At 43.3% G+C, this 24,449-nt stretch overlaps 1 gene segment (V, D, J or C); it reads right to left on the bottom strand.

Moving 5' to 3' along the window:
- On the bottom strand, window positions 1-24,449 carry LOC104144754 (M1-specific T cell receptor alpha chain-like). The segment is given in 5 exon segments: window positions 1-3,963; window positions 4,445-4,550; window positions 5,775-5,822; window positions 6,274-6,537; window positions 24,362-24,449. Coding segments are annotated over 5 exon segments (507 nt in total).

The raw sequence follows: 24,449 nt of genomic DNA, 5'->3' as shown, positions 1-24,449 counted from the left end.
ACAGCAGGCAGAAATAGTAAATGAGCTGCTTTTCCCGATAAGAAGAGCCCTTCACGAGCCAGACTGGTGACAAACTGAGCTAACTTGTTCACAGGAGGAGGAACACACGCAGGGTCTCCCCTTTGCCATTGCTCCCGCTGCTGTTCATAAGCTGTGAGTGCCTCCTTGTGGGTTTGTCTAGCTCAGTCTACCCTGTCCTTTTGCTTTAGAGAGAACCTTAGAGGCTTCCTGTGGCCACTTGGAAGAACTGCACAGAAGCACGTGAAACAAGAATTATGTACGTTCTGAATGGCTTTGTTTTTGTGATTTTTACTGACTTTCAGTGCCTCTGGTTCCCATAACCTCAGCCTAAGATTTCAGGTCTTACTAGAGGTACTTCCACACCTTAATGAGCTTCAACAAATCTATAGGGATCTTCAGACTCTGCTCCTTAGAAAGACCATTGTAGGGTCCCTGTTCATGGGAAGAGGATGAGAGGCTGTTTCTTGGACAAGGCCATGTGTAATAAGGGGTAACAAAGGCAGGGCAGGGTGTTTTCTCCAACAAAGCCCCTACAAAAGATGCAAATTCATCTCCAGCTCACAGTTAGCTATTAGGGGCAGGAACTGGCAGAGGGGACAGGTGGACAAGGTGGACCATGGCAACATTTTCCCTGCCAGTATGAGAGATGACTGGTATGTTGCTGCTTCTTCCTTTCCCTTTTGAAAGAGAGAGAAGCAGAAGGATTTTCCAGCATAGACCTATCAGCAAATGCAGAAATCTTATATGCCGCTAAGTTCTTCTTCCCTGCCACCCAACACTCTTTTCAATTTCTCTTTTACTCTTCTTTCCCCCACCTACACTATACATGGCTCAATCTTTGCTGTTCTGCCCACAACAACTCCCCCCACTCAAGATTAAGCTGTGGTGAGAGGACAGGAAGGGAGGGTATCTTAACCCCCGTTTCACTTTGGCTTGTGGTCTAACGTCTGCTCTCTTCTCCTGCACGCTTCTCCGCCTCCCTGCCACGTGCCATACCAGCCCTACTCTCTCTTCTCTATATTTTTGTGCTCCACTTTCTGGAGGAAGTGGTTTCTGCGATAGGGTGCAGGGGAACAAGGTGACCCAGATCTCGACTGTGTCGTCATGGAACTGATTATGTATCCTTTTCCCTTCACCGCCTGGGCCATGAGACCCGTTCTGCTTCCTGTCCTACTTTGTTATTTCCTGCCCTCATTTTTCACTGCGGTTTTTCTCTCTTTTGAAATAAACAAGAAAGCACAAAGGGGAAATGGAGTCACGAATGATGGTGATGAGAGATTGAAACCTCAAGATTTGAAAGTATCTTCAAACTAGACCTACAAATTCAGTGTCATGGAGATTACATGCTAATGTTCATTTCAGTTGACACATTTAACTTTATTTATCATCCCCTCACTCAGCCAATCTTATAGTTGGGGGCATTTACCCTGGAGGAGAAAAGATTGAGACGTGTAAACAGGTAGGTAGCAAACAGTCCTCCTTGACCCTGCAGCTAGAAGTGGGTTTGAAATGCAACAGAAAAGATTTAGCATGGATAACAATTAACGAGATATATCAAAAGGTAAGGGAATATGGAAACTGCTCTTGCACATCCCTGAAGTTTTTAAAGCAAGTTTAATCAGTTGGGAATGTGTGAAAGTGGGACTGATACTGCCTTATAAGTCAAAAACAGTCTAGGCAGCCTCACTAAGTTCTCTTTCTCCGTGATGCAGCAGCCCTAATGACAATTGCAGCTTCAAGAGCATCTGCTGACTGGAATTTAGGAGTTTAAATACCCATTGGCTTTCTACAGCTGGGGAAAAATGAGAGTGGCTGTTCTGTCAAGGATGAGGTAGGAGAATGAATCCCTTAGCATCTGTGCTAAGCTAATCCAAGTAATCTGTGCTAAGCTAATGACAGCAATAGACCTGGAAGTTGTTCCTGGGCAGGAGGGGTCAGTAACCTTCTATCACTCTGTGACGGGCCACCTACTTAATGGTCAGGTGGCAACAGCATTATACAAGATCAGGGAGATTTCGATCTTGTGCCCTTCAGTACTGTGGACTCTTTATCTTGTGACAGGGACCTTAGCATGCACTGTGCAATGGCTGCACACAGAGAAGCTCTCCCACATGAAGCACCGGGACTTTTGATTAAAAGCATTTGAGGCACGAGCCTTTCTAAAATCAGAGGCTTTTTCAATGGCTGTAAATCCAGTAGGATGAGAAATAGCCTGTGAAAGAGAAACATCCCTACTAGTCTGGCGAGTTTTTCCCTGCCACTTAATTTGGGCACTGGTGTGAAGGTACAAGTGAGGTTTGAGTCTTGCTGAGAGAGTATGTTTCCCTCGGAGCATCCTTCTCATCTCTTCCTCCAGAGAAATCTCTGGTGCTTCAAAAGGACATAGAAACAGTTGTCACAAAAGGAGAAAATGCCTTTCTCACCTTCTCAGTAACAGGCTGGACCTTGAGACATAGGCCAGTCAGTTTGGTGTCATTAATACCAAGAAGGCACCTTGTTCCCCAGTGAAGCTTGTGAATGGGGAACAGCTAGAGGCAGGATACAACAGGCTTCTAATCTCCCATAGCACTGGACATCTGCCTTTAAGAACCTGGATCACTTCCTCATCCACTCACTGTGGTCAAGCCGTGTTTCATACTTTCTTTCACATAGCACTCCTGGAGGAGACATGCTTTGCTCCATTCTCCCTCCCTCCAAGCCAGCCAAGCTGTCCTACCCCCGAATACGGTCAGAAAGTGTGTCTGACTGGGGGAGAAAAGAGAGTTTGTAGCCATTCTCCCCGAAGTGGAACAAGCCAATCATTATAAACAGTGCCCTGTAGGCAAGTCAGACTGAAAGGAAAAGTTACATTCTGTCCCTGCTGATACCCCTTCCTTTCTTCATCCTAAAGGCCAGGATCACTTCTAAAGCTCATCTGAAGGGAAAAACAAGTTCCTCAAATTAGATATACAAAAGACAAGCAGGTTTCCTATTATTGATAAGAATTGTTTTAACAGCTGCCAAAGACTTGAAGAAATGTCAGTACATCAGAGTGACTGGCAGTAAAATGCAAGACTTAGCAGCATGCAAATTTCACATGAATGCGTTATTTCTAAGGAGCTCACACACACAAAGAGGTAGGTATTTCAGTATTGTTTTATATAATAGTTTAAAAAAATAGGAAATCTAAGCTTATTAGACCTAAAGAAAAAGAACAAAAGTAGTTTGTAGTAAAGGCAAAGCCAAATCTTAAGCTGGTGGAAATGAAGGACATGTTAAGGAAGAACAGATTAAAAAAATATTAAAGAGCATTTTTTTCTTCTGTGATAATGAAGTGAGAATTCCACTGAGTTCTGCACTCCTGGGGGATCTAGCAGCATATCTTTTACAGAAAAGAAGACGTCCTTCTCTGATCTAGCAAAAGACAGCAATATACAATGCACAGCACCCTGAATGAGACTTCCTTTGTTTTTCAGAGTTTTTAATTCGCAACTGAAATAGGAGGGAGGAAGGTCAGGAAGTATCCATCCTAAGATATGCATACATGAAAGCTATCGAAATATGAAAAATTCACACTCAACGGATATTCAGCTTGCAGCTTTCAACAACACTCCCCAAGCAGAAATTGTACATGTCATTTTAATGCAAGTAGCAGGGATGCTTGACAATCTATAATTCATCGATTAGTAGCAATCTATGCTTCACGAAAAATTGTTATGCTAAATGATTCAGGCATGTGGCAGAGCAGAATTCTGAGAATTTAAGCTCATTTTTTGAGTAGCTTTGTAATAATGCAAATAAAGCAACTTAGCATATAATGGCTAGCATGATATACAGAAACAGCAAGTGATATCTGTCCCAATAGAAATTCGTTTCTTCCTTCTTGCACATGAGGCGCCAGCAAAGATACCTCAGCAGACTTTTATGGTACTTCAGGTCTGTGCTATCTAGTTGCTTTCATTCCTGAAACAAAAATAATAGTTTCTTAAACCATGATTTGAGTTACAGTCACACAAATAATCATAGACTGGATGTGTCTAGGCAATAGAAAGAGGAGAAAGGGACACTGCACCAAAACTAATGTACTGGGTGTGAGTTCTTAAAGCCAAGGAGCATCAAACTTTCCTGGCTGGAGACTGATCAGGGAATGAATCTGATGGATGAGGGCAGACAAGGGAAGGAAGTAGGAATAGGAGGGACATCTGCATAGAAAGAAGAAAAAGTTAAATTTGTGTGTAGAGGGGTAAATAGAAATATACTTGGGGGGTGGAGAAAAGAATTACATGGCCAAGCAAAGATCTGCAAAGGAGTGGAGGGACTGAACTGGTGGTAGGTAAATGGTCCATGAACAAACTGCATAAGCAGAGTGGTGTATCCCTCATAGCTAATGCATTGATCCAAACATTTTCCTTCAGAGGCCTCACCATCCTCCGTGAACACTCACTTTTTTTTCCACATAAGCATCGTTATCAGCACATTAAAAATTATTCCCTTCATTAAAATTATTTTCAGGCCCAGCTGTGAGAATGACAGCAGGTTCAGCTTCTCATCTGTAAAAGCAACAGAGAATGAAAGTCACCAGAGAACAGAGACGTTCTAACTTCTAAGCAGATTTAATAGTGCTTTTTAATGAAGCTGTTCCACTTTGTGTGAGAGAATTATTTATTAGAATAGCTAAAGGGTCAGTTAGCAGGACTCTCTCAGTGGGAGACTGTCATTGCTTCCAGTCCATGTCTCAAGGGCCATATTTTCATCCAATAACCATTTGATTTTCCAATAGGCAAGTATGCCAATCATCTAGCTATTGCTAAAAGCAATGTGCTATGAAACAAAGTTGCTGGAAGGAAAAGTCCCTCCTCCCTTTCCCCATATATTTTTTTAAGAGGGTCAGGGGGAAAGGAACGTAAATGTTATTCAAAAAACATAAAGTCTGTTTGGTTGTTATGTTTGTCTTCATTATAAAGCCATTTTCATCCAAAAATATATCGATCTGTATTTGGGAAGGGGAGAGTGTTTATCAAAAAAACACTTTATGTATAGCTTTGAAAATGTCTCTCTGAAATGATTGGTTGAGTCAACGAAGTTTACTGATGAATGTTTTTCTGAAGTGGGATTTTGGAAATATTTGTCTATCTCATTTCTTTTCAGCAAGACCTCAGGTCTGCAAAAGTACAGCTATTCTGCAAACAGGGCTAAGGCACAGGCAGGCCCGGCTGCTTTGAACTAGTGGGAACAGCAATTGCTTGGCCTTCAGCACTAGCTAATACATGCCCACAACCACAACAAGCTGAATAAGCTTGGCTCAGATGCAGCTTGTTTTTATTGCAGCATTGCTTCTGAACCCACACAGCAGAAACCACCTGCTTATCTTTTGGTTCATTAGGTATTTGTGCACTCAAAAATAAAAATAGCTCTTTTGAAGTCTGAAATGCAGACATTCACTGAAGCTGCCTTAAATCTGTACCTTAAATCATTTTACGGAAGTTTATAGGGTAGGGAGTGGTTATTTGGTAAGACCTAGCTAGAATATATATCCACTGACTACAGTGGTCACATCAAATGACCAGCTCAGATCTGGAAGTCCACGTTAAACCAAATGACTTCCAGCCTTGATGTTTAAATCCAGTGGTACCCCTTTGGAAATTCACAATCTGAGCAGCTTTTTGCTGCAACAGGAATTCTGCAAATTGGGAGGGCAAGGGAACATTAGCCAAAATAGGAAGACTTCTAGTCTAATCAGGCCAAACTTTATTCCTAAAATGCTTTGTTCATACCTGTCCTGAAGTGTTGAGACACCCCTGTTACACAGATAGTGCTGGCACCTGCAGATAGTAACAACAAAGTTAATTGATATTAGTAATGGACTTTGTCAAAAGTTCATAAAGATGTCTCTACTTAGAAGGGCTGGGTTAGAGACTCTGGCCATTACCACCTCCAAATAAACACTTATTTCTGCTATTTTCTGGGCAAGCCTAGGATCAGATCTAATCAAGCACTAGTGCTGCATCAAACAAAGCAACTTCAAGCTTTATATCCTCCACAGTGTGATTCTGAGATCTCTCTCCTGTGACTGTACCAGCCTACTAACCCTTACTTGTGTTTCCACTGAGGAAGAGGGGAAATAAAACCTTTTAGAAGCAACAAGACAACATTTCTGCTCTATGAGAGAACATAGTTCAGCATTGCCTACAGGGTTTGTGAGACTTGCTCATACTAATTGCACAGAGACCAGATCATCCCTAGCCCCATGCATACATATGACAACGACATTACCACTTTCAGGATCCTTGCCTTCCAGGTCTCCAAACCCCTCGTGCTTTGCACCGCACTGCATTTCATTTTTCTTGGCCCAGTAGGTTGACAAGTAGCTTGCTTCCTGTTTGTTCTCAGATGTTACCATCTCGACAACAGCATCTGTCTTCCCTTCAGTCATGGTAGAAGTAAGCTTTTCAGGGGAGTAATCTGTGATAAGGCACATTTCCAAACCTTCATCATGTTTAGAGGTCAACCTATAGACTGAAGGAGATGGAGTAACATCTGGAAGGGGAGAAGAGAAGAGAGAGATGGTAGTTCATAGCTGTAGTTCCTTCAATCTTAATTTATAGACCTCTGAAGTATGGAGGTTCCTCCATGATCTCAGTGGAGTTGCCTGATCATAGGCATCTTGTGCTAAGACACTTTTAGAGAATAAAGGCTTCCACAGTGTATCAGCAGAGATTTGTGTTGGAGCCAGGTAGGTGATGGTCGGGTAGGATCCCTAGAGCATCCCAAATGACACTTAGTTGGGCATGCAAATACGAGATGTCCATGTGTGACTTATTCATTTCTCTCTGTAACAGCTCGTTCACCTCTACCATGCAACCTGGGATTCTTATTGGATCTTGCCCTGAAATAATTTAGGGTTCTGGATGATACAGGCAGAGAGAGCACTCCATTCCTGCTTCACTGACTTGAGAAATCATGTGTCTAGAGAGGACTGAGCAGCATCGGGCTACTGAAGAACACTGACATCACTCTTACCTTCCTCTCTTCCACAAATGTATTATCAAAGCCCCACTAACATTCAAAGTCCCACTTCCTCCAATACTGAAGGACAATGGATTAACTAAGAAGTCTTAAGGATGTCCAAATTTACTACGAGTCTAGTATTCCTATAGGAAGTATGTTTCTATAGGAAAAAGAAAGGAAAGTCATTACAAAGTAGTAACACGTGCTTCCTTTTAGGGAAAGAACGATTAAACAAATTAAGTTTTCACTATATTCTGACACCTTACAGTATAGTATGGGGGAGGAGGGGAGGCAGGGAAAAGAACCCCCTGCAGAAGAGGGGGTTTTTGGTACTAAAGGCTGCAAATCTAAGACATCTGCTTTTGATTTCTGTTTTCTGGCTTCAAATTCTACTTGCTAGTCAGTTAGACTAGGATTTTCCGCACATGTCAAAACACTACCTGTGGTTAAACTTTTTGCACATTCAATTTGGTAAACAGGTACCCCAGGCATGCATTTCTTCTTGTCCAACACTTGAAATCTTCTGACTCTTCAAGAAGGTGTTTTCCTAAAGTTTTGTTCATGCATAATGATAAAATATTATATGTATTGCAATACTCTAATGGTGAACAGATGAAACGATTAAAGGCATACTGCTGCCAACATGTATTTGAGGGTCTGAGCAACCCCTGACTGCATTTTTCAGATGGACTCCTCAGTCACAGGTTTGAACCTGAGCTTCAGTTCACATCTAAACATTTACAAAGGATTATTGTGTCAGTAGGCCCTGCTTACACATAAAACTGATAAGCTTTAATATAGAAACAGCAAAAGGTAGTTTAGCTCCCAGATTAAGAATTTTTCAGTTCTTCCCACTGGGAAAGTTTGTATTAAAATCTTTGCTTTTAGAAACTGTTTCAAAATCTTATTAAAGCATAGGTCCCAAGTTACACCACTGAGGGAAATGTTTCTCATCTATTCAGTTACCAGCTGTCAACACCTTAGAGAAGTATCCATAATTTACTGGTGTCAGCTCAAAAGAACATTATCTACAGAGCCAAGTGGTTCTTTTTCTGACCCTTCTCCTGAATTACAATTCATCTATCTCAGTTTTGCCCTGGCTTTGAAAAACTTAACGAGGCTGCCACTTTCCTGACTATGCAGAATTTGGTCTAATGTTATATATTCTGACTTCCCCTTATTCCACCCCACCCCCACTCCTAGTTATTGTTTTGGAATTCTGTGATAATTTATTAAGGAGGAGAAGACAAGAACAGATAAAAAGCTGGATAGCAGATCCCTGTATAAAATACAGATGAATTAGAGGATATCATTGTTAGTTAATTAACTATGGACGCTAAAGAGAAGAGGATGAATTGATAGAGCTACTTTGCTTCCCTCTTACAGTGAATGCTCAGCTACATGTCCACCTCTCTCCAAATTAGGGTGTTTTTTTCCCTTTCAAATTGTGCAATGCTTTCATCTTGAGCAGATACAAATTAAGGTCTGTTTGCAGGCAGCTTCAACAGCAGCTGCTTTGCAAAATACTCGTTTCTCATTCTTGCTCAGGGTGACTGCTGGCTTTGTTTCAACACCGGAGGCTGTTTTCTCATAAGTTCTTTTGCAGATTTGCACATTGCTGTGAAAATTTGCAGAGTGCAGTCTTGATAGGTATCAACCATTATAACCACAGTGCTGTGACCCATGTTTCCTGTTATTCTGTCTTAATGATTTGGCGGGTATGTTGGAGATGCTGTACTGATTTCTATGATCTTCATATTTACAGGAAAGTTTGAGGAGTAGATGCTCAGTGATGCCCTGAGCCATCCACCCTGCCTAATGTCATCTGTACTGAAGGACATCTTCTAGGTAGAAGAAGAAGAAATATTTGAATGCTATTCCTGACTAGTCTACAGAAAAAGCAAACTTTCAGAGGGTGATTTCTGGGTGAGAGCAATAGAAGCCTGTTTCAACATCAGACCAAGACTTGTACCTTTTTTTTCCAAACTAGGTGCAGTAGAAATCTTAAATGGGCTTAACACACAACTTGAAATATGTATTGATCCATCTCAGTCTCCATTGCCTCTAAAGCAAAATTTCTCAGTCTGTGATCAGACCAGAATAGATATGACAGAACTTGATCCTTTATACCATTCCTCAACCCAAGCCATGCGATATTCCACAAGCTAGAGTCAACCTGGAGTTATCTCCCATCTCAAAGGAAAGATACGCCCCTGACACACACTCAAAAGTTAATCTTGACCCTAAAGGAGCAATTCCAATGGCTGAGCACTCAATTTTTTGATGTTTGCTGGCTGGCCTCCATCGGAGCTTCCAAAAAGTGCCATGCAGGTCCTATGCCAGCCCTGTATGGATGCTTAGATGTCTACAGCAACACTAGATGCCCATATTTAGGTACTTGATTCCCACCCTAGACTCCCAGTGCACCAGACCTGGCAACACTCAAATAAAAGATGCTAGGTCTTAGTCCAGCCCCAGTCAAGTCATCCAAAATATAAGGTTTCTCTGCCAAGATTCAGTACTTGCACAAGTGAATACGTGGCTTAGCTTGCTGGGTTCAGTCATAATTCTGGTCCTCCTCCTAAAAATGAGTTTGGCCTTGCTTCTGAAATTACACTGAGGGACGTCAAATTGCCAAATCCAAGATGCTACGGACAAACTTTCGAAAGAGAAGATTTCGCCCTAAAGCAAAGCCTAAGTTGGGTTAATAGAGGAACACACTCTAGGAGAAATCAAGTGTTCAATGGACTAAATTGTTCTCTAACACTAAACAGGGTGAATCCTGACCTTACAGCATGAGTTCCCACTAAGAAAAAGTCAGGATGAAGTTTCCCAAATGTCTTAGTGGGAAGCAATGTCCTATTTATGTTCATGTGTAGATTTATTCATTCATCACTTAAACTGTGAGAGAGATTTACTATAATCTTCTGTGCTGCTTCTTTTGAAGATGCCAAGGAAAGATTCTGGGGGATCAGAAGGAGCAATTTTACTTATCTAATCCAATCTTTAAAGCTCACATGTGGATGGGATGAAATTCTATGGCTTATCCCAATTGCCTTTGGAAACAACAACAACTTAACTTGGAGTGTCTTCTCCTTAGCTTCCTCTGCTAACGTGTGTCATTTTCACAAAATTTTTTGGAAGGCTTTTTTTTTTATTTTTTCTGCATCAGAGTGGGTTTTAGTTGCCAGAACCCGTTTTAAATTTTATATGGCAGAGATAGTTTCCAGAAAAATAAAAAATCAGGTAATTTCAATTCAGAAAAAAATGAAACTTTCTGAATTAGGGATTAACATTTAGTATTAACAAATATGTTCACATTTGTTTAATGAGAAAGAACAAAAGCACCCAAAAGAATCAACCCCAAATCCCTGTCTAAAAGCAGGTGGTAAAAGATCATTCTTATGTTGATATGAAAATGTCAGAACTTTCAATTTTATATTTGTAGAATTGCCTCAGATATAGATGCTTGTTTTGCCCCAAAATCATATCCTTTCCTGTCTGAGTCTAATTAATGGGTACTTTTAATTCAATAGTTTATTTGGGATTATGGATAGCCTTGTGCCATTTCCAAAAATTACTCTTCTGTAGTATCCCACATACCCCAGTTGAATCATTGCACATACCATAATCTCAGTCATCTGGGAAATTTCTTCTTGATGCACTGTGAAGTTATAACTTAAACAGGAATCCAAGTGTCTCTGAAACTTCTCCCCTCAGTTTAAGGCAAAAATGTATAATTATGGTGTCTGCATAATAAAGTCCTGCCAAGGCTAATATTTTGCTTTTCATAATTATTACATACACATTTTTACTACCTGACAAGCATCAACAATGGCTAAGGTCAATGATATGCCATGGTCATTAACCTATGAAATTGATGATGTTGTCTCATTTCCCAGTATCCCCAGGCTTCCTGCTTCCCCTTCACTAGCATCCTGCAGAGGAACAATCCTGAGTTCATTTTCTTTCAGCCTCCCTTCCTCCTCCCTCATCCAGTGTTTATGTTCATTCTTCAAGAAAGTAGACCTATTTGGAAACACAAGTCAGAGGACACTGCTCCCTTCTTCACAGCCTGTCCTCCAGAACTTACTCACCTAGGTTGTCTTTAAATCTAGTCTGTCTTCCAAACGTGAGTTTATTGTATCTTTCAATTTCCCACCCCACAAGAGGCTTTTACAATAACTTCTTTCCTACTGTATTGCATACGCCTACGCATTGTTGTATATTCCAATGGCTCCTCATCCCAAATATGTGGGAAAGCTGTCTACCAGAGGGTACAACACAAAGTTATTTGAAAATTCATTCAATCTTTTCAGTTTCTGATCCTTGCTGAAAATGGTAGATTTAATACTACTAGTTTTCAAAAAAAGATGATGTTCCACTCATTTCCTTCTAGGGTCCCATTGCCCTTTTACTTTCAATCGAAAGCCAAAGTATGGAGAGGCCTTTCTGCTTTCTTTTCAACGAGAAATAGCCTTAGACTAGGATTCAGATTCTTCCCAAAAAGGTTTCTAAGGCATTTTAAAATATAACTAAGGGAAGGAAAGAGACTTACCAGGGATTACTACAAGTGTGCATCCCCTTACAAATCCAGCTTTTCTAGTCCCTGACTGTAGTATTGTCTACTGTGCAGTAGACTGTCACACTGTAGTATTGACTTATACAAATACGGAAGGGGACTTCACTTTTGGATTTTAAACCCAAAAAATCATAACATTTTCTCTTAGGCTGAGACATGGAAAATCCATTCTTTGCGCCATTAGCCAGAATAACCCCCAGATATTGTATAATTATCATTTGAAGATGCAAACATGAAGTCAGGAAACTTTAATAGCCCAAAGCTCTATAAAAGTCTTAGATTTGTTTTATAGCATTCAGCAGTGTGTGAACTGCTTGCAGCATTCTATGCATGACTGCAGCATGCTGTTTCTATTAAACTTGTGTAAACTCTTTATGAACAGAAACCCTGACCATCTTGTCTAGCTGTCCTTTCTGCTGTGGATCACTATCACATCATACCCAAGCAGTCCTTGTATTCTAAGACTATTTTAACTGATTTTTGTGAAGAGAAGCCTAAAAGCAGTTGGGAACCTGCTTCAACGAAAGTCTCTAGTGCACCCATCCAGTGTTCAAATGATTACCAGTCCTGGTGTTGACGTAGTACAGGAAGATCAAATTCAGTTGGGGTAACAAGAAATTGGGTCCCAGCTCCAAAGATGAGTTACACAAACCCATAAGATGAGTTACACAAACCCATGGTGGCACTCTGATGTCAACCTCTAAAAAAATTTCATCCTGACAATCAGATCAACAATGTTTCAAACCAGGGAATAGCTTAAGGCAACACTCAGGAAACACACTGACTTAAGTGACTCTCAAAGTACTAAAGAAATCTACCAGAAAATAAGTAGGGTCAGGAACAGGGAGTTCAGATGAAGTAATGATCGTTCACTGGTTACAAATGCATATGGTACCTTTTGGGGCAATGCTAGAGAAATCTTTGCATTTTTTCCTCTATAGCATCACCTAAAATTCCTGTTAAATGCACCATATAGTTAGGATCACTGCCTTCCAGTCTGTTTTCTCCTGCAGATTTCCTCATTTATTACTCACCTGGCTTGACTACCAGCAAATTTTCTTTTCCTAATGTAAGCTTGTATTCTCCATCCCCATAATTTACATAACCTAGGAAAATTTTCAAGAACCCCTTTGACTTGGTTACAGTTATGTTCTTCAAGGCTTCCATTGAACAATGTAACCCTACCTAGATCTCAGAGCTCCACAGGGAGTTATGAAGACATTTGACCCTTCAGACTTCAGGATTTATAAATCCTCACTTACTCACATATACGGTAGCTGAAGTATGTATTAAGGATGCTTATGTAGCTGTGACAGCTCTGCAAATCAGGATTCAAGTCCCAGTAATGTACAGAACCCACTTGCAGCATTTGTGCCTAATATAGTAGGTATAGATGAGGCTACCCAGGCTAAAAAGCATCACATTTCCTATTCCAACGCTAATATTAAAAAAAGTTATGGGTACACTCTTCCATTGTGGCATTCTGTTGCAAGTAGAGACCAGATAAAGTGGTGATAGTCACTACAAATTGATGTTTTCTAGACACTATGGCTGTTCTTGCACTTCAATGCATCTTCAGTTGACTTATATCATCCATGACTTTGCCTGAGGTCAATGGCAGTGACCTGTATTTACCCTTAGGATAGAACAAATGCACGTGGCTTACTTGACAGAGAAGCAAGAGTGGAGTTTTGTCTTAGCTTATTACAGGAATATAATTGCCTGAAGAACCTCAAAAGCAAATATCTACTTTCACTTGCCTCAAGGAACACTGCTTGCACAGCTGCCTTGGAATAAATTCCCCTGGTTAGAATAAAAGCTCAAACTACTAAAATTTTGACAGTTGCAGATCTTAGTGTATATCCACAACAAACTTGCAAATTAGGCAAAATTCAGGAAAAACCTACCTGGTGAAACCACAAGTCTTGTTCCAGATCCCAATGTGAATTTGTAACTACTTCCATAGTCACACTGTGGTACAGGCCTCTGCAATATCCAGAGGTCTTTGGATGGAGCTTTCAGCTGTGAAATGCTCCACAAAAGGAAATTCTATTTAGATCCATAATTAGATAGACCTGTCTATCTAGGGCAATCTAGGGTTCTTCTTCTATCTAACTTTTTGTTTTTAACATTCCCTTTGTCAAAGAGTATGTTGTTTTATGTCTTTCAAACATTCAATTCGTCATCAACTCTCACGCAACTCTTCCTTAATATTTCCCTCCATCAAAACACAACTGGACATGGTTGTAGGCAGCTTGCTTTAGCTGACCCTACCTGAGCAGAAGGTTTGGTCCAAATGATCTCCAGAGGCCCCTTCCAGCCCCAGCTCTTCTGTGATTCTGTGATATTATCTCATTGCTCCTGGAAAGTTACTTGCATAATAAATTCTGTTCTTCCTCATCATTTCTCACTTACTTGGTCTCACTGTTAGCCATATTGCCATCCTAGAAATTAATTTATCTACTGTTACTGGTGGTAGGTGATTTAGTACAACCCCCTTATTCTATTCACTTGGACATTAGTCCAAGATGACTCCAGAGCAAGTCTGCCATTTAGCCTATAAGTAGAAAGCGCACTTTTTGGCATAGATTTCTCTGTGTTGTTGTCTCAGGATCTAGCGTATTTTCTCTTTTCAGACAAAAGAAGAGTTCTTATTTTCTCAGACATTTCCAAAACAGTGATAAAGGGGATGATGGGAGATGGGGATGGAGGGATGAAAAAAATATGCATTTTATGTCTGGGAAATGAAAGCTACCCGGAGAAACCAGGAACTTGGTCCCTCCTCCAAATGCAATTTCATCCTAAGCAGTATTATACAGTGCACAGCCCTCAAAATATTGTGCCCAGTTTGAAGAGACTCTTTAAGGTACACAGAAATACCTGACTAACAAAGATCAGAGAGAAAGATGTTGGAAGCCTAGTTTTCTTGGACTACTGGATTTGCTTATCCATTTTTCCAGCTGCAGGAGTTGCCCATCATTGTTTTTTTCTGCTGTGAATTGTGAAGTTTGATGTCCATGTGCCTCCAAGCTGTCAGTTTGCACAGGGCAGAGGGCAGCTAAGGAAGCATTGCCCAGCCTTGTTACAAGTTATTTGAGAAAGAATATAAGAAACAGGTCACACATGGGAGAGCAGACTCCTCTGTTCCCTGCAGTCTCTTTCAATTAGTGGTTTGAGGATTATGAGCTGGAGGATTTTCATGAACCATCACGTTCAATAGCCACTTATGGACTTATTCTTCAGGAGTTTATTGCAAACATTTGTTTAAAATGACTTTGGGTGACCATCCTGTGGCAGCAACACGTACAGCATTATTGTTTCAATTTTTTTTGTCCAGGCAAAATTATTTTGTGGTCAGGGTCACCTCTCCATCTGTTCACAAGAGCCATACAAAAATGAACTTCCTGACCTCCTTCCCCTCTACCTGAGCATCTATTCCATCCCTAGCTCTTCAAATTTGTCACACTGCTCTCCAAAGGTTTCAGGCTTCACTTCTAATGTGCTCCAAATTTCATGCAGTTGTTGAACGCCTGGGTAATTCCCCAGTGTTGAACGTTTACTGGCTGTGATTATGAGCTTGCTGTCATTCCCAAGCACGGACTTGTATCATGAGCTTCCAGTATTTATACAGTGCTTCACAATATGACAAAAACTCATAATCTATTTATAACAATTTACTCAAGAAGTCTAAAGCAAAAGCCAAATACACGCTCGTAATTTGTATCAACACAGAACAAGGAGTCTCACTATCTTAAGGTGAGCTTCATTATCTTAAGGTATTAGCATCCACATGCTAGGGAAATCTCTGTTAGCCCAACCTTATGAGGCAGTTCTCATCACTCTGCATTTTGCTGGCCCATGCTGGTTTTCACCATTTCCCTTTGCCTCTCCTCCAAAGATTTTTACTAGTCTAGGAGGGATTTAGGAGCCCACCTGTCATTCACTTTCCAAGAAATTTTTTCTTGTATGTGTAAAATTTCTACTTTGGCCAGTTCATTGACAGGACTAAGGAAGGAAAAAAATATATACGCAGTTACGGAAGTCACTTGCTCTTACACCAGGTGAAAAATAAACAGGCAAAATATCTTGTAAAGCAAGAAAAATACTCTGAAGAAGAGCCACCTCTGAGAATTCAGACATACCTGGAGAAACTGTAAGTTTAGTTCCAGCTCCAAATGCAAGTTTGCCATAACTCCCAGTATTACACTGTGATACACTGCTTTGCAAAATGCACATAAACGCATATAAAAGTCTACACCGGATGAAGGTTTAGGAACATCAGAATGCAAGGTGGTTACTGGAATAATCTAACCAAGGCAAGTTGTTGGACACCTCCTCACTATATATAGTGAAATAAACACTCCCTTCAGCCTGCTTAGTCGCTCCTGATGATACTCACTAATCTAGCTACTGTCCACCACCTAATTAGTCATGTTTATTCTTTCATCTGTCTCCACACTCTAGCAGCATCTGTTTGTCAAGCTGTGCATGCATATACAACTTTTCAGACAGCATCTAGAAGCCTTCCAGCTGTTGCCATTGAGTCTGAACAGTCTATGTTATCCTTTTGTTCCACGCCCCTATTTAATAAAATGTCTACCCTCCTTTGCAGGCCTCCTTTAAAAACTGCCTCCTTTATTTTTTGATTAGCTTTAGTATCATTTTATTTTATATCTCCAAATCTGAGCAGCTACCAGGAAATCTCTGCTTAATTACAGTTAGGGAACAAATTTCTTATGCAAAATTTTGTTCTGAATGAAGGAGAGAAACAGACTAAACTGTTTTTATTGGTTATTTTTCAAACCCTATATTTTCCTAACTTGGAAAGTTCATACATCTGGATTAAAAAAAAATTTGGTTTCTACTCTGAACATGATTTTACTAAGATTTCTAGAAGAAACACCATGACACAAAGCTTACTTCACAATGTTGCAAGCGTGAAACTACCCCTGTGGGAAAACAAGTTGCATGCATCTATAATACCTGCCAGATTTAAGTGTGCTCTCATAGGAAAACTCCACAGTTTCTGATTGCACTGAAGATAATTTTCTAAAATATCCAGTAGATATTATAGAAAAAAAGAGATTACTGCCATTACCTTTTGGTAGTAACCTACATCTGAACTCCATTTTGCTGTTGTCTTAGGAAATATTTACCTTATTACTATTTTAGGTGGATTCTTTTTTTTCCACTGTGCAATTCAAAGCCTCATACCTCAGAAATCTCACTCAATTTCACCATGAGCCACGTTCTTTGGATAAAGGTAATTTGGTAGGCATTCATAGACATGCTATGTTGTTTGCTGTAACAAAAACCTGCTTTCATAGAATCACAGAAGGGCCATGGTTGGAAGGGTCCCCTGGAGATCATCTTATCCAACCTCCCAGCTCAAGCAGGGTCATCTAGAGCACATTGCCCAGTATCACATCCAAGTGGGTTTTGAATATCTCCAGGGAAGGAGACTCCAAAACCTCCCTTGGTAACCTGTCCAAGTGCTTAGTCACTCATGTTGTACTTCATACAGTCCTGTCAACTCCAATCATCCTAAAAAATAAATCAGTTCCCCTCACACGTCCATCCTTGACAAAGACCACACTTTCACTGCTCGGTAAAGATTATTGCGTTGTTTCACATCTGTGTTCCTGTGTTCCACTCACTTAGCTTCACTTTTAGCCTGGTTCCCTTCCCCAAGATAGACCTGTTTTTAGGGCACAGTGGTAACTAGGAAGACTTCAACTTTGGGGGGAAAGTAAAACCACCCAGACTGCTCTACAGAGCAACTACCACTGTTCTTTTCTAAGCTAGATTCTAGCCTCGCCCATATCTAGTCCAGCTTGAACTCAGAAAGGAGACCGCTCACCTAGGGTCACGAGAAGTTTGGTTCCACTCCCCCACGTGAGTTTTCCCCATGCGCCAGAACTAGCACTCTGTGACAGGCCTCTACAAAATGTGCCTCTCCCTTCGGCCCGGTGGGTCTCAGAAGATAAGCGACATGGAAGAGGCATGGGATAAAACTGCCAGCCATGTATCTGTCTCTGAGAGAAGCTGTTAACGCCTGTAAACATTTCCACAGATTTTCTCCAGCCACTAGCTGTAAAATGTCTTTTCCCACGTTCAGATTCGTGGGAATAACTACATACGACTAGAGTCACCTCAGGTATCAGACATGGGAAGAACCTACTCCTTACAGTGAGTTAGCAGTGAACACTCCGTACAGCTTGCTTTGCTACATCCCTGCAATTAGTCATTGCTCTCTACCTCCCAACAGGAGGCTCTTCCCACTGAACACGCTTTCCTTTCTCGCTGTCCTTTGTCCTTTCTGATTTGTTTCTCATTGTTTCCCTTGCTCCTGAACAGCATTCAGCGGGTTTAGTACGCTCTGATGATTATTTACCTAGCTGTTCACCAGGGCTGAGGACGCTGAACCCCAGGGGAAAGAGCCAGGAGCTCTACCAGGTCACTGAACACCAGAAGAGTTTCCAGACGAATTGTGAAAATACCCCATTAGAAGCAAGGTTTTTTTTAGCAAATAATCCCGTGTAATAATCCTGGACGTGATCCCAGCTCCTCCGGTCCCCCTTCCCTTCTTTGTCCACTAAAATACGAGAGCCTAAATACTCACTGGGTTTTATGGACAATTTTGCATCTTTATTAGCATGCATAGCCTTTCCTCAGCATTTTGAAGGGCAGCCACCCCAAGCTGTGCTAGACAGAGCAAACTGACCTGCCCCGCGTTACACAGGGACAGTCATGGCACAAGAGGTCTGTTCCTGAGCAGGAAGGCTTAAGACCTGGGTCTTCTAAAGCGAAAGGAAGGAAGCAGGTAACAGAAAGCAGTGAATAAACGAGAGTGTACCTCAGCAGCCCTTGCGTGAAATTCATGCTATAGATCATTACTGTTAACCAAAAAAAAAAAAAAAAAAAAAGAGAGAGAAAAGAAAAAGAAGAAAGGGTCGATGTCTGTATCTCCCTTTTCTACAAAATGGAGTGGAAAAAGCCTTTAAAACTTACTTGGTCTTATCCTCAAGCGAGTTCCTCCCCCAAAGATGGCTTTGTTTCCATAACTGTTCACACAGTATTTGCCCTCACAGCAAAAACCCTGTAAGTCATGTCTCCCCTCCACTGCCGTGTTGCCTCCAAAGCTGAGGGCCTGGCTCTCGTGGCGTTCCTTTTAAGACGGTCTTCCCCAGCTAACCCTTTGGGAACTCTAGCTTGGACTTCCCCTAAAGGTTTTCCTCGTTGGCGATGTCTTCCAGCTTTGACGGAGAGGACCACTGATTGCACGTGTTTGCAAACAGTGTGACCGCAGAAAAGCTGGCCTTGGTGGCTTTCCCGGTTGCTGCATGGGAACACATTAAAACTCCTTTCCCTTTCCCATTCGAAGAAAAGGGCGGGGGGCGGGGGGCAGTGTCGCAGCTTAGAAGCTTAACAAATGCTCTTTTGGCAGGCTGATAACTCATTTCAAAAAACACTGATCAGTCATACGGACCCAGCTACCTAGGAACCTTGATAAGGCAAGGCCATCACCTCTCCGCAGAGCAGCTTGAAAGACAGGTAACGAGCTCTTGCTTCGCGGAGTGACCACTTACTCTTCCCAAGTGGGCTACCAGCAGCTCCTTGTTCCTCCCCGAGATTTCAGACAACTACCTCGGCATTATCACAGAGGTACTCACTGAGTTGCACAGAAAGTCTGGTTCCATGTCCAAAGGTGAGCGTGCCAAGACCTCCCCCTGTAAATTGCCACAGCCACACACAGCCTTACAACAACCCTACAGCTAGCAGAAAGGAACCGTTCTCGTCTTCTGAGGAGGCTGGCATGTGTCTTTCCCTGCTGAGTAGAGAAAAAGTGACAAAGGACAGAATCAAAGCATTCACTCCTGCTCTACAACTGCATCCTTCTCCGGAGACCGGCCTAGTACACAGCTTCTCGTCACCACACCGTGGCCTTGTCCAGAAAGACTGCGGTGCTGCATTAGCACCCCTGCAGGAGCCTCCCCACTCTGCTCAGCATACGTATGTTGAGATGTTTGCATTCCTCTCAATCCCACCACGTTTTTGTAAAGGTGTCTTTCTAAAAATGCCTTTGTCAATAGCTTCGTCCCCTTTCCAAAGGCAAGCTTACTGCCCTATCCCCACTGTTCCCACAGCTGCTCGCAGCTTTGCGGTACGCCAAGAAAAGGCACAGGGTTGTGCACGCTCGGAGGAAGACTTTCGAACATTCGCTCTCCCACATTATTGTTATGGATATTTTTGCGTTGCCCTGCAGGGATCAAAAAGATGGCTTTTACAGTACTTACAAGGGTCTACAGTCAGCTCTGTGCCGGCTCCAAAGGTGTACCTGTAGCCGCTGTTACTCACAGCAACAAAGGCCATTACACAAACTGTCTCACCCACCCACCAACACCCCCCGCCCCCATAACAAGGAAGGCTTCTAGCGCAGCTGACAGAGGAGCTTCCCAGCAAGGCAGAGGCAGAGGTTGCCTGTTTCAAACAAACACACCGACCTCAGAGGTGTAGGCTTGCTCTCTACAATCTAAAAATCATTAAATACAACACCAAAGGTATTTTATTTCAGGGACCTGGAGCATGAGAGAAGAGCTTTCCAGTCTCTAAAGGCCATTTGGCTAGTTTGCGGGAACGTCACGTGCAGCTCCGTAGACCGGCTGAACTGTACCAGCTCATTGCCTGGTGTTATATGGCTGAAATACAGGGCGACTGGAAAGGAGAGGGGACGACTGCTTCCCAGAGATGGGCAGTCTATTGATTTGGGAAATCCTGCCTTTGGCAAAACAGGCTCTCCCTGCAAGGATTCCCAGCACACTTCTACTCAGTCTCAGCAGGCGACTGCATTTAAAGGCATGCACAGGTGCCATGCGCGCAGTCCTCCACCACTCTTCAGCACAACTCGGCAGAATACCTTCAGGGTTCTCAGGCATGCTGGTCCAAGCCACCTCTTTAAGAGTGCCTAAGAAGTTCCACAGCAGCCACTTGTGACATTCTCAGCCAGCCTCAGCGAGGTTAGGACTCAAAATAGCGTGCCTCAAGCTTGAGCACTCTCCCCAGTTCAGATCTGCCAAGGCTGATGGCCAATCGCCCTTTTTCCCAGCTGTGCCACGCTACTCACCAGGTCTCACGGTTAAAACGGTCCCCCGGCCAAACGTCAGCTTGCCCGCACCAACTTTCACACCGTGCTCTAGGAGCTAACAAAAACTAGCAGCGCTTCCCCCCAGTTCCAGTAACTTGCTGGGCTCTTGCAAAGGGGCCAGCGTGTTGGCCGTCCCTGGAGCGTGAAAGGTCCGAACGTCTAACGTATTTATGCAGAGGGATGGACAGAACCAGTGTCTGTAGCAAGCCCTGCCGAAGTAGCACCAAGAATACCAAGGGGAACTACATTGTTTCCAAAGAACCCAAGTGCTTTTGGACCTTTGGAAAGGGAGGTTTAAAACATTTAAACACCAAAAACATCAGCAGTGTTTGGAGAGGAAAAAATATATATATACACATTGCAGACGCACAACTGTTTCATCTAAACCCAGGGAGAGTATCCGGCGCTTTACAGAAAGCAGGTTTTGAAGCATCTTTGAAACATTAGAGCCATAGGCCCCTAACTCTCACAGGCACTTCTTGCGAATGCTGTTGCACGACTTCACTGCAGCCCCCTGAACAACTCTGGCTAAGACTGCGCCAGGCTTCCAAAGGTATCTGGAGTGTTGTTATCTACAAGGCACATGCCCATCTGGAGTGAAGGGAGTGAGCACTGTGTGAAGTGAGTGAAGGCAGAGAGTGCAGGCAGAGAGTCATTGCAAGCAGCTGAGGTGCTGTGACATACCTGACAGGAGGCCAAGGCAGCGGGGCATGCCGCTAAATCAAGTCCCAAGAGCCTCTGGAGAACTTCACAGTTCAGTTCCCAAGCTTCTTCCCCACAAGACAATAAGGAAAAAGAGAACGAGGAAGCAATTCCACTTCCCAGGGCAGTCGCCTACTCACCAGCTCTGACTGAAAGCACAGTCCCCTTTCCAAAAGTCACTCTCTCTGCTCCATACACACTCTGACACAGCTCACTGCAAAAATGCCTCTGTCAGCCCTGCGCATGATCTCGCGCAAGACGTGCCAGGATTCAAGGCACTGCACAGCTGTCTGACTACAGGCTCCAATCTCACCCACAGCAACAGCGACGTGGAACTGAGAAGACCGTGCATGTGAAAGGTCTGCTTAAGTGCACCCAGGTCCATGGGAAATGTCACAAGTTTGGGCATCTATGGGCTTCAGAGGCAGCTTTCCAATGACCTGTGCCCAGCAGAGGTAGGCATGTCCAGACGGTAGCTTGTCAGCTGGTCGGGAAAAGCTGTGAAAAGGGCGTTTGGTCATAAAACATGCCCGATTTTAGAAGGGGGAGGGGGGAAACTGCCAAGGCAAAGCAGACTCCTGGTAACCCCCTTTTGCTTTGGAATGCAAAGTGGCGGCTTAATGCCAGTACTCCCTGGGTGTTGCAGCTAATGATGTTCCTTCCCCTAGTGTCGTCTTTCCACTCACCGCATTGGACCTGCAGTGTTTTATCCTCCCTCAGAAAGCCCAGACTCAGTTCAGGCCTTCCACCCATCTAAAGCTGTCCACATCCACAAAGCAACCACCCCCGCTTACGGCCAGAGCTCCTAAGGAAGCCAGTAAAGCGGGGAGAGATGCACACAGACAGCACATAGCAACGTCGCTGCAACCAGGGCAAAAGGGAAAGTGCTGCAACATACCCAACTGAACTAACAGCTTTGCCACCATCCCAAACAGCAGTTTTCGTGCAGTGCCCCTCTTGGCACTGTGCTGCGGAGCTCAACAATAAAGTGCTGCTTCTGCTCCTCGGAAAGACCCCTGAAAGTCTCTGAGGCCTGGAAAACGGAGCCAGGGATGACAAGGTCTCCCTTTCCTCACCTGCTACAGCCGGCAGCACAGTCCAAGCTGGCCGTGGGATTTAGCCCCGGGGGGGCTAAAGCACGGATGTTTAGCGAGGAAGAAAACGACAGGAGTCAGACACTGAACTGAGGGAGTGCAGAGGGTGGCGCAGAGACGGAAAAGACACTGCCCCCATACTCACTGGGTCTGATAACTAGCACGGTCCCTCTCCCAAAGGTGAACTGTCTGCTGTCACGCACAGTGTTTCAAACAGTGTCAGAAACCTCCTGCTCTCACAGCTGCTCCTCAGATTTCTCTGTTTGCTCTTAAGCTGGCTAAAGTGGAAAGACATCAGAAGGTCTGAGGATAAAACGGAGAAGCAGGAGAGGCAAACATACTTGGATGAACGTGCAACCGCGTCCCTGGCCCAAACTGGGCTTTTGCCGCGTTGCTGTTCCACAGTGGTACACGCCCTAACAAGAAATCACCCACGATCAGCCCGCTCCTGAAACCCCTCCTTGCTCATTTTGCAAGGAGTGAGATGAACTCCTTAGACAGGAGACGGGATTTGCATCAGAAACTACATCACAGAGAGGAAGGATAGGTGAAAGCCAGAGATTAACTTCTCCAGCTCCTTTGAGAAAACCAGTCGTTCACTGGCACAGGGATTTTTCAGACTCACCGGCAGAATGGCCGGGTCTTGCGTTGGTCTCAGAAACCAAAAAGAGCGTTCTTTCCCTCGCTTCCCCAGTTCAACCAGAAAACAAGGCTTTCACTGAGAGCACAAGGGTTTGGTTTGGTTTGCTTTTCTTTCTTGTGTCTGTTTCCTTTCCTGCTCCTGCAGCACGCGTGTTGGGAAATAACCATCAGATGATATTGCAGCATGCAACCATTAACCCACTTACTTGGCAAGATGATCGCTTTAGTCCCTGAGCCAAAGATGAATTTGCGGAAGTTCTCACAACAGCGTAGCACCTTACAGAAACTTAGCTCCCAGCTGGCGACACTTTCACTGGTCTGGCTGTACTGGATGTCCCCTCCTTTACACTCTGGGCAAGCGGGATCCACAGGTTCAAAGGGAAACCTGCTGCCTTTCTGCTAATTGGATTTGCGGTGGGCAATTTCACTTGCTTGGCTTTACGGAGACGCCTTCTACTTCTGACAATCAGTTCATCCGCGATTCAGTCCTCCATACAAACATTCAGGCCTAAGACTTCCTCCCTTTCCCTTCAACAGCCACACCTTATCCAGGCTGGAAACAATTATTCTGCATCTGACTTTGTTCAGGGAAAACAATAAGATTCAGAAGAAGACTAAAGAATAAGAATTAAGAATAAGAACACACATAACTTTTAAGCTAGCACATCAAGAAACATTTAAAACAAAGCGTACTCTGAGCCTTGCCCAAACTGCACAAAAATTGCAGCGGAGGAACCAGAACTGAACCCACATTACGAATCCCCCCCCCCCCCCCCCCAGCCTTCCACAGCCCCACTCAGGCATTGGACAGATGTCGGTCGATCAGTCCGTCTGTCCTAAACCACAGCTCTATTATTGCTCACGACTAATCTGCCCCTCTGTCTTAAACCACTTCTGTGTGGTGTTCTTAGTGCATTTCTCTAGCAGGAAAAGTGCTGCGCCTAGCCACGCTCCCACCCGTGACAGCGTGTTTCAGCTCCAGTCACTCGTTTATGGGGGCATTTGGGCATAAGTTCATTGACTCAAAACTTCTCTGCTGGCTTACATCATCCGCACTAAGTGAATTCAGTTGTATGGTCTCCTCGTCCTCTGTAAGGTGGTCCCGATATGAGAGTTAAGCCTACGTGGTGTTCTAGGGGACACTTAAGGTCTTTTGAAGAAGGAGGCACATGAAAGCCGAACACTCACTTGGTCTGACAGACAGTCTGGTCCCTGAGCCGAAGGTAGGCTTGTTGTCGCTGGAGCCATAATCACACAGCATTTCCTTCCATAACAA

The sequence above is a fragment of the Struthio camelus genome, chromosome 25 (assembly GCF_040807025.1).
Source record: "Struthio camelus isolate bStrCam1 chromosome 25, bStrCam1.hap1, whole genome shotgun sequence".
In the NCBI taxonomy this organism is placed as follows: domain Eukaryota; kingdom Metazoa; phylum Chordata; class Aves; order Struthioniformes; family Struthionidae; genus Struthio; species Struthio camelus.
Note: the sequence above shows the minus strand (reverse complement) of the source record. Positions and strands in the feature narration are given on the sequence as shown.